At 34.5% G+C, this 17,275-nt stretch overlaps 1 protein-coding gene across 8 annotated transcripts in view; it reads left to right on the plus strand.

Annotated features, from left to right (window-relative positions):
- MIPOL1 (mirror-image polydactyly 1) overlaps positions 1 to 17,275 on the plus strand; it is a 283,902-nt gene that overhangs the window by 221,012 nt on the left and 45,615 nt on the right. For all 8 annotated transcript variants that reach the window (XM_065906169.1, XM_065906171.1, XM_065906168.1 and 5 more), the window contains one exon: positions 13,386 to 13,616. In XM_065906169.1, the coding sequence (XP_065762241.1) occupies positions 13,386 to 13,616 (231 nt within the window). The remainder of the gene's footprint in view (positions 1 to 13,385; positions 13,617 to 17,275) is intronic.

The raw sequence follows: 17,275 nt of genomic DNA on the forward strand, positions 1-17,275 counted from the left end.
TAGAAAGGACACACAGTTTACAGCACAGTAGCTATCAATATCGGATCAGAATTGATTTCCGCTTTCTCCCCAGTGATTGCTTCCTTCAAGCTAATTAAAAAAGGCATATAACCAAAATGACTCACATAAATTTTAAAGCAAAGTAAACAATATTTCCTGGAGACCAAAACAAAAGTAAATGACATTCAACCTGATTATTAGCTACATTTTTTTTTTAAGAATCCTGATGCCTATAAATGTGATATAAGGCATGTTTAGTGTTTATCAGACTGCTGAGAAATCACATACTCCCTTCTGAAGAAACCTGAATGAGTCCTTTACTGAGTTCTTTAGCTCTCAAAGAACAATAACCTTACTTTTATCTTTATAATCCCTAAAACATGTAGATAAAGCAGTCTGACAGAAGCTTGGACTGATTTTATTCATGTTTTTAGTTTTCTCATATTATACAAAGAAACTGCTAAAAATGTAACAATAATTACCAAATTGATTTCCTTTTAAATAAGTTATATAGAGCACATGTGTAATTTGCTGAAATTAAGGGAATCATTCTGGTATATGTGAATGTGTGTAGTATGTATGCACCTAGTTGTATCTGACTCTTTGTAACCATGCCCACCAGGCTCCTCTGTCCTTGGAAGTTTCCAGGCAAAAATACTGGAGTGGGTTGCCATTTCCTACTCCAGGGAATCTTCCCAACCCAGGGATAGAACCCACATCTTTTGTGTCTCCTGCATTGCCAAGCATATTCTTTACCACTGCACCCCCTGGGAAGCCCTGTATGTGAATAACATTTCTCTACAATTACCATAGCCAAAATCATCAGCAAAATTATGAAAAAAGATATTTTCTAATAACTCTATTCATTATAAAGGGAACTGTTTTAAATTTCACAAGCTAGCATTTGTTGATTATGCTATATTATGGTAAAATTGATTTCAGAATTAAAGATATAAAAGAAAGTAAGGGAGACATAATGATTACCCACCAGAAGAACTGTTACAGCCCTCCTTCTTCCTTTTCTGTGCATCTGCCTTATAATCCCTCATCTAGAATGCAAGGCCATCAAGAGGTAAGGAAATGCAGAATGATTCAGATTAGAAGCAGGTCTTAAGCAACATTCATTAGTCAATTTGCAAATATTAAGCAGTTCTTCCAGGCACTAAAGATAAAGGTAGTGAGCAAAATCTCTGTATGATCAGACATTTTTTATCTGCTTCAGTTACTATTATATCCCCAAGCATTTAATGAATATACTTGGTACTCTATATGTTTAGTTGCTCAATAAATATTTATTAAATGAACGACTCCTTTCAGACATTATTTCATTACGAGCAAATATTCACTCATCCACCAGAGGGGAGTCCAGTAGCACGTGTGTCTAGTATTCCAGGAAAACTGCTGAAATCCACATTGGTACCATAGTAGATGAGAGTCAAGCTGAAATCCCCCTCCAGAGGAGAATAATTCATTGCAGCTATTTTTGCTTGCTTTTCTTTCTTTCATTTTCTTTTTAAATCTTGGGCTTTTTCTTATTGTTAGTGTTCACAAAGCAATCAATCTGGAAGCCACATAGACCAGTACATATCCATAACTTAGATTCTGCAGAGCACACACCAATCACAGAGATTCGAGTCAGCCATTAAAACATTAAAAAAAGAAAAAAAATTAAGAACCACATGAAGCAGGCCATCAGTTCCATAAATATTTATCAAATCCTTTTCTGGGCACTAGAGATCAAATGGAGGGGGAAAAAATTGCTTCACAACTATCCAGTTGAAAGGTCAGAGTACTATAGGAAAATGTGAGAGGATCAGCTAATCTGGACAACAGGTCAGATTTCTTAGAGAAACTCATATCCATGCTGAGATCTAAAGGATGAGTAGGGGCTAGATAAGTAACAGAGAATAAGGTCAGTGTTCTGGGAGATATGAAAGTTGTTCATTCTGGCCTGGAGTATAGAGATTAAATAGGTGAATAATGAGAAATGAACTAGAAAGAGAGGCATGAGGAGCTTTGTAAATGATGCTTAAGGAATTTGGACTTTACCCTCGGAGCAGTGAGGAGTCATTGAAGAGTTTTAATCCAGGTAGTCATACATTCACATTTGTGCTTTAGAAAACTCACTCAAGGCAAAGAGCAAGTGAAGACTACTGCAGTAATCCACTTAAGAAAATAATGGCAGACACTGTAAATTATGATAATGGTAATGGGGCTAGAAAGAATTACTGGAAAGATACAAGGGAGATTTAAGTTTAAATCAAAAGGATTGATTAGAGTGTGTGTGGAAATAGATGTCAAGGATGATGCATAGGTTTTGAGCATGAACTCTGAGTAGAAGTAGTACCCAGTGAGATGATAGGGAAAGAAAGGGTTGATTTGTAGAGGAATATAAAATGAGATCATGAGTTTAGTTTTTAGATACACTGAGTTGTAGATATTTGTAGGATGGCCAAGTAAAAATGTCTACCAGGTGGTTGTGTAGATCTGCTGCTCAGGATAGAAATCCAAGTTGGAGAGAAATACTTCCGAGTTAGGAGTCATTAGCGAAATAAATGATTGAGTGAAACCATGGGACTGAGCTAAAATCAAGGGAGAGTGACTAAAAGTGAGAAGACACCAACAGTTAAAAGTTGGGTAAAGAAAAAAAAGCTCCCAGAGGAGATTAAGAAGTGTCAAGAAATATTTTTGATGAAGCAGAAAAGCTGAAGTGTATTTTTATAGAAAGCAAGGAAAGAAAGCATTTTCAGAAAGAATTGGCTTCTAACAGATAATAAAACATAGAGATTGAAAAATGAGCAACAATATCGTTGGAGCAGTTGTGGATAGAGCAGATAGCAGAGCCTTGAATAGAATTTGAGTTGAAGATAGAAAGCACAGACAGTTTGATTCTAAATGAGATGATCCCAAAATAAGTCCAAGAAAAATCTCATCTTTTAGGCCAGACCGGCATACCTTTGAACTTAGTCAGAATCTCTGGTAGATAACAGAACAAAACAAAAAACTTCATAAATGGAATATCTGGCCCAAGGAAATAAATAAAATGTGAGTTCTAGAACTTTATTTCCCAGATTTGAAAAGCAAGTGAAGTCACTCAGTCGTGTCCGACTGTTTGCAACCACATGGACTGTAGCCTACCAGGCTCCTCCATCCATGGGATTTTTCCAGGCAAGAATACCGGAGTAGATTGCCATTTCCTTCTCCAGAGGATCTTCCCAACCCAGAAATTTAACCCGGGTCTCCCACATTGCTGGCAGACGCTTTACCATCTGAGCCACCAGGGAAGCCTCAATATAGTTCCATGCCCTTGAAATTCCACTCAGAGAAGAAGCAAGGTGCATCTTAGCAGTTAAAGGTTGTTTGTCATACAAGGTAATGAAGAGACGCAAAACACACCCTATCCAGACTAGAGCAATTGTTTTAAAAGGTAAATCTTGTTCCCCTCTCTTTAAAATCCTTCAGGAATTTCTCATTTGCCTTAGGAAAAGAAGCAAAATCCTCCTCATGTTCTGAAAAGGCCCTCTGTGATCTAATCCCAACCACTTGTTCAGTGATACAAACACTAGTTGTAGCTGGGATTCGTTGAGCTCATCAGCCATCCTTATTATATATATAAAGTACAGATAAATAGATAAATATATAATGTATCCTTATGTAATAAGAGAAGGAAATGGCAACCCACTCCAGTATTCTTGCCTGGAGAATTTCAGAGGAACCTGGTGGGCTACAGTCCATGGGATTGCAAAGAATCGGACACGACTGAGCAACTAACACTTACTTACCTACTGTGTAATAAGATCATCATGTTATTATGAAGCCTTGGTACATGCTCTTTCCTGTGCCTGAAATGTTTCCATCATGTCTCTTCTAGTTAGTGCTACTCTTACCTTTAAATTTCAACTCAAACGTCACATCCCTCTCTTGATAGCACTTGCAATCATTTGAAATGTGTGTTTAGTCACTACTCTAGCTCTGGCAAAGTGCCCCAGCACACACTAGTCATTCATTTACGTGAGGAGGGGAAGCAGGGGCCTGACGTGTCATCATGCAGCCGCCCAATTCCAAGTAAAGCACAGCACATGCTTCCAGTCTGTGTGTACTGACTGAACCCTACTCAGCAACTCAATTAAACAAACAACTGTACAGCAACAGCTGTGTATCACGCAGTGTGCCTTTGTAATGGTCTCATAAAATGAATTTATTTAAACTTCATAGCTGAGATCAGCATCAGTGCTTATCCTAGGCTTTCTATAATGTGAAATAAAACTATATATCTAATAGGACTTAATTTACTTTTCCTAAGGGAGTCACTTATGATCATTAATAAAATTGAAAAATATTTACCCTATGTAAGAACAGTTGGTCTGCTGTTTTTACATTTTTAGTAGAATGATTTATTCATGCAGATGGTATGGAACATAGCCTTTCAATAGTTGAACATACTTCTCAGCCATTTGCTAAGAAATAGGCTAGTAAGAGCGTGGTCAGGCTCCTCAAAAACCTTTTGTCTAGAACTGACCCTTATGTGGGTGATACTCTTCCTCTGTGACTGTTCATAGATGGAGTGCCCCATCTCAGTAGAAGCAGATGACAAATTATGATAGTTGACATTTAACTAGGTCTTGGCACTGTGAGATCACTTATGTCTAGAGCTGACTTGACACCAATCTTCTACATTGTGCAGGGATTTCTTCTACACCATTTCTAACAGCTTAGTTATCTAGTGTCTACATAAATATGATATCTGATCACAGGTAGGGCTTATCTTACCTGATAAGGTGCTTCGATTTACAACATAGACATGGCTGAATTCAGGTGTGATTAGGTCTGATTTGGATATTATGCCATGGCTGGCCATGCTTGCCTTTTTTTTATTCCTTTCTCATGTCACTTGGATTCCTACTAAAATATGGTTCATATGATAATCTCTAGTCCATCCATGTTGCTGCAAAGATTTTCTGTCTATGGATTATCTTTTCATTCTCTTAACAGTGTGTCTTGCAGCATACAAGTTTTTAGTTTTAATAAGGTTTTATATCTATTTTTTCATGGATTATGTCTTTGATGTGCTATCTAAAAGCTCATTGTTAAACCCAAGATCTCATATGTTTTCTCTTATGTTATCTTTTAGATGTATATTGTTTTGCATTTTACTCTTCAGGCCTATAAAACATTTTTAGTTACTTTTTGTGAAAGGTGTCAATTCTCTATCTAGATTCTTTTCTTGTGTGAATGTTCATTTGTTCCAGCACTTTGAGAAAAGGCTATTTCTTGTCCATGGAAGTGCCTTTCCTCTTTTGTCAAGATCAGTTGGCCATATTTGCATGAATCTATTTCAAGGCTTTCTATTCTCTTCCACTGATTTGTTTGTCTCTTCTTTTGCCAGTGTAATGCTGTCTTGATTGCTATAGCTTTAAGTCCTGAAGTTGGGTGATGTCATTCTTCTGACTATTCTCCTTCAATATTGAGTTGGCTGTCCTAAATCTTTTGCCTTGCCATAGAAACTTTAGAATCAGTTTGTCAATATATAAAACAATGTTCTGGTCCTTTGATTGGAATTTCATTGAATCTATAGAACAAGTTAGGAAGAATTGACATTTAACTGTATTGAGTCTTTTTAATCACGTACGTGGAATATCTCTCCATTTATTTAGGTCTTTGATTTCTTCTTTTCCAGTTTTCTTCTTATAGATCCTGTACATATTTTGTTGGATTTATATCTAAATATTTCATTTGAGGGAGTGGTAATATAAGTGGTATTATGTTTTCATTTTAAATTGGAACTGTTCACTGCTGCAAGATAGGCAAGCAATCGACTTTATATTAACCTTCTATCTTGCAGGCTTGTTATAGTCAATTATTAGTTCCAGGAGTTTTGTTGTTTTGTTTCTGTTGAGTCTTTGAGATTTTATACATAGACAATCATGTCATCTGTGAACAAAGAGAGTTTTAGTTCTTCCTTCTTAACCTGTATACATTTTATTTTCTTGTCTTATTGCATTAGCTACAACTTCCAGTACTGTGTTGAACAGAAGAGGTAAGAGGAAATATGCTTGCTTTTGCTGTGATCTTTGGGAGAAAGTATCTAATTTCTTACCATTAAGTATGATGTTAGCTTTAGAGTTTTTTTGGCAGATGTTCTGTATCAAGTTGAGAAATTTCTTCTCCCTCTAGTTAGCTGAGACTGTTTATTATGAATGGATCTTAGATTTTGCCATTGCTTCTTCTGCAATGATTGATATAATCAAATGATTTTTTTTCCATAGATTGTTTTATGATGGATGACAATAATCGACTTTTTAATGTTTTATACCTAGAATAAATCTTATGTGTTGGAGTGCATAATTCTTTGTATACTATGTTGGGGTCGACTTGCTAATATTTTGCTGAGAATTTTTACATCTATATACATGGGAGATAATATTCTGTAGGAATTTTTTTCTCATAATGTCTTTATTTTATTTTGGTTTTGGGATAATGCCAGGACTCATAGATTGAGTTAGAAAATATTTCTTCTGTTTCTACTTTCTGGAAGAAATTATGAAGAGCTAATTGACATCAAAAGAAAAAGAATTGGTATCATTTCTTCCTTAAATGTTTAATTAATTCATCTGGGCCTTGTGCTTTCTTCTTGGGGATATCATTGGCTGATGATTCATTTAATAGATAAAGACTTATTTAAACTGTCTATTTCTCCTTCTGTGAGTTTTGTTAGTTTGTATCTTACAAGGAATTTGGTCCATTTTATCTAAGTTATTAAATTTGTGGACATAGAGTTGTTCATAATGGTACTTTTAATGTCCCTGGGATCAGTGAGGACCTCTCTTTCATTTTGCTATTAATAATTTTTATCTTCTTTTTCTTGGTTAGCCTGGCTAGAGTTTTATTGATTTTATTAATTGTGATAGGCCAAAAATGCCTCTTCTCAAAGATATCCACATTAAATCACTGGAACCTTTAAGTGTTATCTAATGGGGCAAGGAGATATAAGAAAGTTCCAACCACTTGGGAACTAAACAACACGTTTCTAAATAATCAGTAAGTCAAAGGAGAATTGTCAAGGGAAATTAGAATATGTATATGTATGTATATATATATATGTATATATATGAATACACACATGTGGAAGTGAATGAAAATAAAACTGCAACATAGCAAAATTTCTGAGATACAGCTAAGGCAATGCTGAGAGGGAAATTTTTAGCACTAAATTCATACCTTAGGGAAATTTGAAATGTATCAAATTAACAATCTAAGGTCCTACCTTAAGAATATGGAAAAAGAACATTAAAATAAATACAAACCAAGCAGAAGGAGGAAAATATTAAAAATGAAAGAAGCACATAAGAGCAGAGAGAAGACACATGACGAATATCAGGAATGATAGGATATCACTATGGACTTTCCAGAGATTAAACAAGAAGAGATTACTGTGAACAGCTCTACATGCATAAAAATGGAAACTTAGAAGTGACAGACCATTTCCTCAGAAAAAACTATTATTCCATTATTGATACATGCAACAACCTGAATGAATTCCTGGGGAACTATGCTGCGTGAAAAGAGAAAATCCCCAAACCTTTCTATTTGTATAACACTCTTGAAATGACATTATACAAATGGGAAACAGATTAGTAGTTATTAGATTTAAGGAGAGGGTGGAGTGGTAAGGAAGTAGGGGAAAAGGAGGAATCTTTGTGGTGAAATAACTCTTTTGTATCTTGTCTATATCCATGTAAATATCTTGGTGGTGCTATTATGCTATGATTTTACAAAATGTTACTGTTGTGGGGAAGGTGGTTAAGGATATCAGGCATCTTCTGTATTATTTCTTGCAACTCCATATGAATTTGCAACTATCTCAAAATAAAAAGGTAAGTTTTTAAATATTCCTCAAAAATGGAATGGAATGGAGTCAGGATGAGGGAACGCAGTGGAGAATGAGGCTTCACACAAACATAAGGACAAAAGGAAGGAAAGTAAAACTGATATGACTCTTCTAGAACGCTAGCGTCCACTTGTTCAAATGGAGCATTTAAGCAACAATGTTCAATAGATAATTTTTGTCAGCCTCTTACAGAAAAGCCACTGTGCTTGGCCATAGAAGGAAATAAAGAAGAGTAAAAGTATTAAGTAGGAAAGATAAGACAAGCATAAAGTAGGTATGAAGGATAGCAGAAAGTGATGAAGTTGTGTCTCCTTGGCAGTATACGGGAGAGTGACTTCATGATGGTTGTTACAATTCATCTGAGTCTTAAAGCGTAGTGATCAGGCATTCGTAGTGGAGGCAACAGTGTGAGCAGTAATCCATTGTGAAAAGTGTGAGGGTGTTTTTAAAGAATAGTTTATGTTACCATTTGACTAGAATAAAACTTTTTGATAGCATAGGTAGGATGAAGCCTGAAAAGGAAAACAGAACAGAGTTCTGGAGCACCTTGAATTGTCAGACTAAACCTTGGGACATCAGCCTAGAATTCTACATCCAGGGAACTTACCCTCCAAAAGTGAAGGAGAAATACAGACTTTCTTAGACAGACAAAAACTGAGGGAGCTTGTCACCAGAACACCTGCCTTGCAGGAAATGTTAAAAAAAGTTCTTCAGAGAAAAGATACTCACAGTAAGTCAGCAACTCAGATTAAATTAACTGATGCAGTAAACCGGGAAGTAAAAAACAGGCTCCGTCTTCTCAGAAAATGTAGTTAGGACAGCATAGCTCATACTTCTGCTTTCTGTACTGGCTTTGTCTTTATTTATTTTTATTCAGTAAAACAAGCCAAACCTGCCTGTTTTGGTTGTTTTTTTTTTTTTCAAATGATTTAATAATGTTATCAGTGAGTGATAAGGTTAGGAAAACTAGGTTACTTCTCCCAATTCATGAAAAATCTGTAGCAACAGGCAGGTTTTTTTAATCAGAGTATTTATAAAATATCTAAGCATTATATGATATCTAATACAAAATAATTAGATATAAATTATTTCTTTAAAAATTATAATATAAAAAAATTATATAGTGTATAAATAGCTGGTTTGTGCCAGGTGTTGTGCTAGATATTTTCATATAGATAGATCACCTCATTTTTTCTCATATAAACTTAATGAGGTTTTTCACATTATTTTAGAGTTGAGGATAATAGTCAAAGGGGTAATGTATTTTTCAGACAAAGTGAACAGCAAGACTGAAATTTGAATCTCCTTCTTCAAAATCCAAATCCAATCTCTTTTTATTTACCAGATTTGACATTCTTGACATGTTAGCTTGGATAATTCTTTGTCGTGGGGATCTGTCCTCTGCAATGTAGGATGTTTAGCAACATCTCTGGCCTCTACTCACTAAATGCTGGTAAAAAATATTTTTAAAGGCTCAGTTTCTATAGAAGCATTCACTAAGAATTACATAATTTCAAAACTGAAAGAGTTAATTTAATTTTTGTGTTACTTCATAATCTTCATAATAAATAGGATTGGTTACCATCCTGGGTTAATGCCCTGTAAGCCACACTCTTTCTGGGGGTGATTAACAACTTTTCTGTTGTTTTTTTTTTATCATTTATTCATACTGTAACTAAGTATTTTCCTATACAATGTCATTTAAGTGCCATTAAATTGTAATGCTGCTTCATGGGAAAAGATGCATCTGAAAAGCAATGCATCTCCATCAACTTGGAACAGAGGTTAAATGTGATATGACTCTGAAGAAAACTAAACAGTGTGACCCTCTTGTCAATTTAGGGAAGAACTTTCTGAAGAAAAGTGTTAGTGCAGGCTTCCTTCATGACTCAGATGGTAAAGAATCTGCCTGCAATGCAGGAGACCCGGGTTCCATCCCTGGGTCTGAAAGATCACCTGGAGAAGGGAATGGCTATCCAATCCAGTATTCTTGCCTGGAGAATTCCATAGACAGAGGAGCCTGGCAGGATGCAGTCCATGGGGCCGTGAAAAATCAACACTAAAACAAAAATGTACTTCAGTGGTTATAGATTTATACACACTAGGAATGTATCCTCTCTACTTCACCTTTATTCCTATAAGAAAACTTTCCTAAATTATAAACATTCTGCTTTATTGAAGTTTGTGAATATATTCTTCCCATAAAATAAAATTTCCCTATGTAAGTTAATATGCTAGAATTAGAAAGTAAATCACATGATGATACTGAAAAAAACTGCAAAGTATTGTAAGTTCTAAGAAGGAAAAGAGGTTCTATGAGGGAACATATAAATTTAAATGAAGAGACATAAAAGTTTTATCTGAGAAAGAAATACTTATGCTGAGACCTAGGAGTCTAGTCACATAGAAGCGTGGAAAGAAAGGCATTTCAAACAAATGCTTCAAGCAGGAAAAGCTTGCTGTACCTGAGAAATGGAATGTCTGCTCAAAGGTGGTACGTAGAGAGACGAGATGATAGAAGGCTTTGTAGCCCATGGCAAGTAGGGGAGGATTCCAGCCCAAGTAAAAGGCTGTGATGGGTGTTCAGACCCTGGCTCTGCTAGGGGTGAGATTAATTAAATTACTTATGTCTTTGCTTCAGTTTTTTATTAGTAAAAAAGTAATATTAATAGGACTTCCGAAGTTGTTGTGAGGTTTAGTTAAAGTATGTAGTTCGTTATTATCGTCTGAATTCATTGAGGTACTCTTAGAGGATTTTGAGTGACATTATCTAATTCATCTTTTTATGAGATCACTCCAGCTACTGCTTTAGTCCGAGAAAGACTTGATGGGGTTTAAAGGTTTCCAAAACATGCTGAATGATGAGTAGCTTTTTGAGCTTGAGAATAAAGGGTCCCAGTCACAGGTCCATCTGAGAAAAAAATTAAAATCAGGTAGTATAAACTTACTCCCCAAAAGGAAAATATTAAATGATAGAAGACTAATAAGTGATGAATGATTAGGGAATTAAATTGGGATAACATTGATTTTAATAATGGTATAATTTTTAAAACTGAGTCATTGATTCTTAATAGTTAATTGGTTAGAATATACCAGATAGTGTTTTAAGTATCATAAGCATATGCAGAATTCCCAAAATAAGCTGACCAACTTCAAGTTCTTAATGAGGAGCATATATGTGAGATTAAAATACAAAGGAACTGGATAGGCTAAGATTTTTTTAAATAGGACACAAGAAAACGCTGCCATTAATGGAATAGTAATAAACTGGATTTCATTAGCATTAAGAACTTGGATTCATCAAAAGACAACATTAAGAAAATAAAATATCACTGTATCCCTATTAAAATGGCCACAGTTTAAAAGACTGGCAATCCCAGTCTAAGTTTGCACATAGAGTAACTAGAACTCTCTTGTGATGGGAGTGTACACTGGTGTGACCACTTTGGGAAACTTTGCAGTATCTGCTAAATCTGGACATACATATACCCTAAGGAAAAATTCTGTTCCAGGTATGAGTGCTTATGTCACTTATATCTCAGTAAACCTGGAAACAAAAACCAAAACAAAAAAGAAACAAGTATGTAGATCCATCAAAAGACACATACAAGAATTTATTCATGGTAGCAACAGTGGAATGGTGAAATAAGTTGCTGTACAATTATGCAACAGAATACTTAATAGAATAAAAAAAAGGAAACTGCATGCAACAATAGGACGAATCTCGTAAACTTTATGTTAGGTAAAATAAGACAAAAAAGTTCAAAAACAGGCAATATTAATCTTGATAGAGGTTGAATTAGTGATTACCTTTGGGAAGGGGATCAACTGGAAGGACTGGACTCTTCTGTGTTTGTTCTGTGTTTTGTTCTTTACATTTTGTCAAAGCTGGATATTTTAGATTCATGCACATTACATAATTTAAAATGTAATTGACATTTAAAAGTCAAGAGCATAGATTTTTAGAGGTTTTGCTTTGTTTTGTTTTTAATTTCTTTCTTGGGTCTTTCAAGTAAACAAAAAGAGTGGATTGAAAGAAATTGGGAGTTAGAAGAATGTAGAAAGTATGAGAGGACAGAGAAAGAATAGGAAAATGAGCAAGAGACAGAAGTCTTTAAGCATATGAATTGGTAGAAAGAAGAATGAAATAAGGGTTAGAAACTTTATGTTTTTAGGTGCAAAACCACAAAGGAAGATACTTTCTTTGCACTCCGCCAATCTGGCACCCTGCACCATTTTTATTTTGTACATAGTAATCAATCACTTGACCACACTGTAGCAGCATTCTCTCTTCCAGATTAACTTGAATTCTGGAATGATTTCTTTTGGAGTGCCAACTGTCCCTGCCTCGGGTCCATCTTATTTCCTTATGACACCTTCTCCAAAGTGAGCACTTGGGAGGAGGTGTATAGGTTGCTAAATCAAAAAGAAGAAATTTATAATTACTTCAGTTTGAAAAGTTTTAGATAAAGTACGAGGCTAGATATTCGGCCAGAGTTAAAGTTCCCTGACAAGCTTTCTGCAGCTTTAAGAATTAGATTACTTTCTTTCAACACTATCAATCTGTCTTATATAGTTGGGTTGTTTTACTTCGAGTCTCCCATCGACATTTCTTTTGTATGCATATACTGAAATGATTTTATTTAATAAAAAAAGAACATCTCCTGTGTGGATTTTAAATTTCCCCTTATTAAATATTTATATTTTCAAAATGTCTTTATTTAATTGAGTGAGGTGCTTGGTGCCATTTCAAAATAACCTCAGGTGGTAGGTGTAATGACATATCAAAGATTTGACCTTTAGCATTTTAGGATTCTATTTGTCTGCATTTTCTTCTGCATTCATTTGGTCTTAATTTATATGCTGTTTCTCTGTATGACTTAATGAGTGGGTGTATTTGGAGTAAGATTCATTAACAAAAAGAAAATATATCTGAATACATATTATTTCTGTGCAGTCTGACTAGTAATTTTAACCTCATTCATATCTCAACTGTGACAAGCAGAAAATGCTGTGTATAAGGCTGATCAGTATTTGTAAAAACCTCATTCATTCTCATTAAGTGTTCAGCTGAATTAGACCCTGGATCTGCTAAACTGATGCCCATTCTCTTCTCACTTCTTTGCAGTCAGCTTATTACATTCTTTTATTTACCTAGAGATACTTTATTTTCCAATTCTTTGCTATTCCTTTTAAAGAAAATTGAATGTAATATTTACACTGATATAATTAAATTAACATCTTACAGCATCTTTTTGTATGCTTTGGTAGCAAAGATAATCATTTGTCTGGGTAGCTTTCAGCTTAGAAGCAGAGAAATGGATAATTATCAAGTATAATATTGTGATATAAAAATTACTTTCATTTATCCATTTAAGTATACCTTTATTGATTTTTAGAAATGGATCTTTCTAACTGGAGATTTTTGTTTAATAGATGATTGGCCAGTAAGTCTACATATTTATGTTTAAATTTTTTTATTTTTTTATTTTCTCAGTTTACACAAATCTTTATCCCAAGAAGAAAATCTGAAGGATCAGTTTAATCTTACACTTAGTACCTTTGAAGAAGCTTTAAAAAATAGAGAGAACATTGTTTCCATCACTCAACAACAAAATGAGGAACTGGCTACCCAACTGCAGCAAGCTCTGACAGATCGAGCAAACATGGAATTAGAGCTTCAGCATGCTGTAGAGGCCTCCCGAACGGCCAATGATAAAGTTCAGAAGTAAGTAAAATGATCTTGTATTATTTCAAAAGTATGAAACAAAACATGGCAAAAGCACTTTGTTTTGGCAGCTAAGTAATATGTTATTCAAGCTATTAATAGCTTAAGACAAAAGTGGATTGAGCCAAATGAACTTTTTTAGACTACCTGTCATATTTAAATTTGGGGTCAAAAAGTTATTTACTGTTTAGGGCAAACAACTTTTATTTTTGTTTGTTTTTAACTTTTTTTAACTTTTGTAATTGATCTTCATGAGTTCATGGAGGCCATATGATAAAAATCATTTCATAGGTAATACATGAAGTTATTAGCAAAGGGAAGAGACAGGCAAGTTACCAACTTCAACTTTATTCATTTAGCATCAAAATAATCCTGCCTGAGCTGAAATCTTCTATAATCTTGCAGTTTGAGACCTCTAGGTACATAGAATCCAGTACAGTGAAATTCATTTTCTTGTGTGGTTCCTCTGAAGAATTCAATACAACTTTTCACAGTGCATGATATTTATTTTAAATAATCTTTGCATTTTTATTCAAATTTAAATAAAGCTGTATAAGACACTAAATTTTAAGACAAAGGGTTCTAAAACATCCTTTTCCTTAGCAATTTTTTTTTCATTTTTACAGTATGAAATGTAAGTGCTAACTTCAAGATTTCTTACTTCTCACTACTTCTTATTTGAAAATAGGTCTCAAACATTTCCCTCACACCCTTGAAATTATATCTTATATTTTGATTCATAGCCCAAGGTCAGGTACATATGTAGTCAAGACTATTTTAAAACATATTAGGAATTTTGCATATTAATCTTTAAATCGATGTCTTCTACCTTGAAACTTATGATTTGTGATATTATATTTTTATAGATTTAAAGATTAAGTTTATATTTGACCAGCAACTGTCTATAATTATTCACGTTCTATATTCACGTGTCTATAAATATTAACGTTCTAAGAACACCAAGATAGATATTTAGGTCGATCTCATTTCATTGTCAATTACAAATCAGTAACTTTTGACAGTCAAGGTCTGTTTTGGCTCAACTTGCTTAAAAGCTACAAGTACTTTAAAATTTCAAAGTTTTCTTTACATGTACTCCTTTAATTTTTTACATAACTAAAATTCCCTAAAATTGTGTTTCGCAAAGAGCATTAGATTTCTTAAATATTTGAAAATGTTGTCAACTTTCATTTTAAAATCTCATCAGCTCTCTTATTATTTTGTAAAAGAAATAACTTTGTACCCCAAGAAGTAGAAATAACATTTTCTCTTATAATGCTTAACCTTTTGAAAAACTAGTGATATTGCCCTTATTTTTCACATTTAACAACAGACAGATCAAGACTTGGAAATGGCACCAACCATGGACAGGGTTTAATTGCAATAATTATGTCAGCTACCAGAGTTAAATGTTAAATTTTAATTTAAATGTTAAATCTTTTATTCTGATTTCTAGCAATCAGACCTAGAGGAAGTATTAAAAGGCTTTCCTTTCCATATTTTATACACTATCTTTCATCTCTAGTTGCCGTCAAGTGTGCAGTGTATCTTCATCACAGTTACGGTGGGCATCAGCCTATTTTATTGGATGTAAGATGATAACCTTCCAGGAAGCCACCTTGTAAGATTTTATTAAATGGTATTAGTATCCTCTATATAATCTGAAATTATTATTACTAGCAATTATTTTTGAAGGTCCTTTGTAAATATATCAGTATTCCAGGCAGTAATTAAAATTTAAACAAAAAGGTTTCACATTTTCCCTTTTCACTTCACAACTAAATTTCTTAAATAGCTGATCTGTATTCACTCTAAGTTTTCAATTCCCATTTGCTCGTCTACTACTTAATACAGTATGGTTAGCTCTTATACTAAAATTGCTCTTCTTAAGATCACCAGTAATTTCCTAAATATTAAATTCAGCAGCCCAATCCTAACTATACTTTATTATAAAACTAGTATATGATCATGGTAAAATAAGTAAAAATGCTCATATGTCTTCAACATGTTAATTTAAAGTCTCAGGCTCTGGATTCAGAATGTATAGGTATGTGAACTAGGACTTTTTATTTTAAAACCTGCTGATGTGGACAATAAAATGTGGACAGTAATACTACCTCATAATGTTGTAAGAATTAGATGAGATAATGCATGTGATGCTTTTAGAACAATGTGTATTGCATACTCCTTCCTACTGTCATTTCACTCGCACTGCACTGTCTCACTCTTCAGAAGGGCACTACCTTTTCAAGGCTAAACGCCTTCACATATGTTGGCCTATCTCCTTGGAGCCTTTGGCCCTTTTCCTTCATGAGAATTGTATTCATCCTATGAGACTCACTGCAGCGTAGAAGATAGTCAAGATTTGTAGTCAAATTGAACAGACTGGTGTTTGAGTCCCTGCTTTCCTACCTATTTCCTATCAGATTTGGGGCAGATTACTTAACGCCTGAAGCAAAATTTTTTCAGTGAAAAAATTTGGACTGTTACACTGACTTTACAGGTAGAGTTTATGTGAATAATAAACTGGATAGTATGTAAAGATGCCTAGTTCATAATCAGTTACTGTAGCATTCTGCAAATTATATCATTAGTATCACCACATTTATCAAACCCACAGGAGTAGTTCAACTGCCTTTTCTCTACCAAGTCTTCTCCAACATCCTAGAAAGTTAAATCACTGTCTTCTGTGTCATAGATTTTTTTGGTGGAAAAATCACTCCTCTGAAAATAAAGCCCTCCTGCCCTGTATTTCCTATCTCCATCATAGTCCTCAAAAGTTTCCGCCCTTTCCTTCTTCCCTCACTCTTTCTTTTCATTCATGTTCACTTTGCCATCAGTCTCTGTTGTCTACTGCCTGAGTATCTCCTGATTCCCACCGCTCTTCCCTTGTTAATATCATTAATTCAGGCCCTCATCATTCCTCATGGCTGTTGAAATAATCATTCCTCAAGACTATTGAAATAATCTTAGAACTAGTTTACCTGCTTCTAGCTCTCTCAAAACTTGTCTTCCTTACTGCCACCAGAGTTAATTTTTCTAAAACACAAATCAGGTCATTTTATTTCCCTATTTGAAATTTTTCAGGGACTCTTCAACCCCTGCAAGTTAAAGTTTAAACAACTTAGAATGATATAGGAGGCCTGTCAGTGGGCTTCTCCCATTGTTTCAGTGTCATCTCCCCCCATGACGCCCTACCACAGTATCTCTGCTCATGCCGTTTCACCTTCTTGGAAAATATTCCTCCCTTTTAGTGCCTTGCCAGATTTTTGTTATTCCTTAAATTCTGGTCTAAATGTTAACCCCTATGATGCTTCTTTATATTTCCATTCTTTAATGCTTTTGTAATCCTCAAGTCCATACCCTTATTAGAAGTCTTAATCATCTAGGTGTTAAAATTGCATTGTATATCTGTATGCTCTCTACTCTGATCCCTGCAAAATTAGTCATCATTGAGCTTTTCCAAGCCATAGATGTTCTGTTCATCTTTGTCTCCAAATACGTGGCCCAGATGCCTGCTGTTAAGTGGGTACTCTATAAATGCTTATGAACATATGGACTAGAATAATTTAATAGTTTGATATAATGACAGAAAAGGGTTTCCCTGGTGGCTCAGTAGTAAAGAATCCACCTGCCAATGCAGGAGACATGGAGACAGG

This window comes from Muntiacus reevesi, chromosome 15 (genome assembly GCF_963930625.1).
Source record: "Muntiacus reevesi chromosome 15, mMunRee1.1, whole genome shotgun sequence".
In the NCBI taxonomy this organism is placed as follows: Eukaryota; Metazoa; Chordata; class Mammalia; order Artiodactyla; family Cervidae; genus Muntiacus; species Muntiacus reevesi.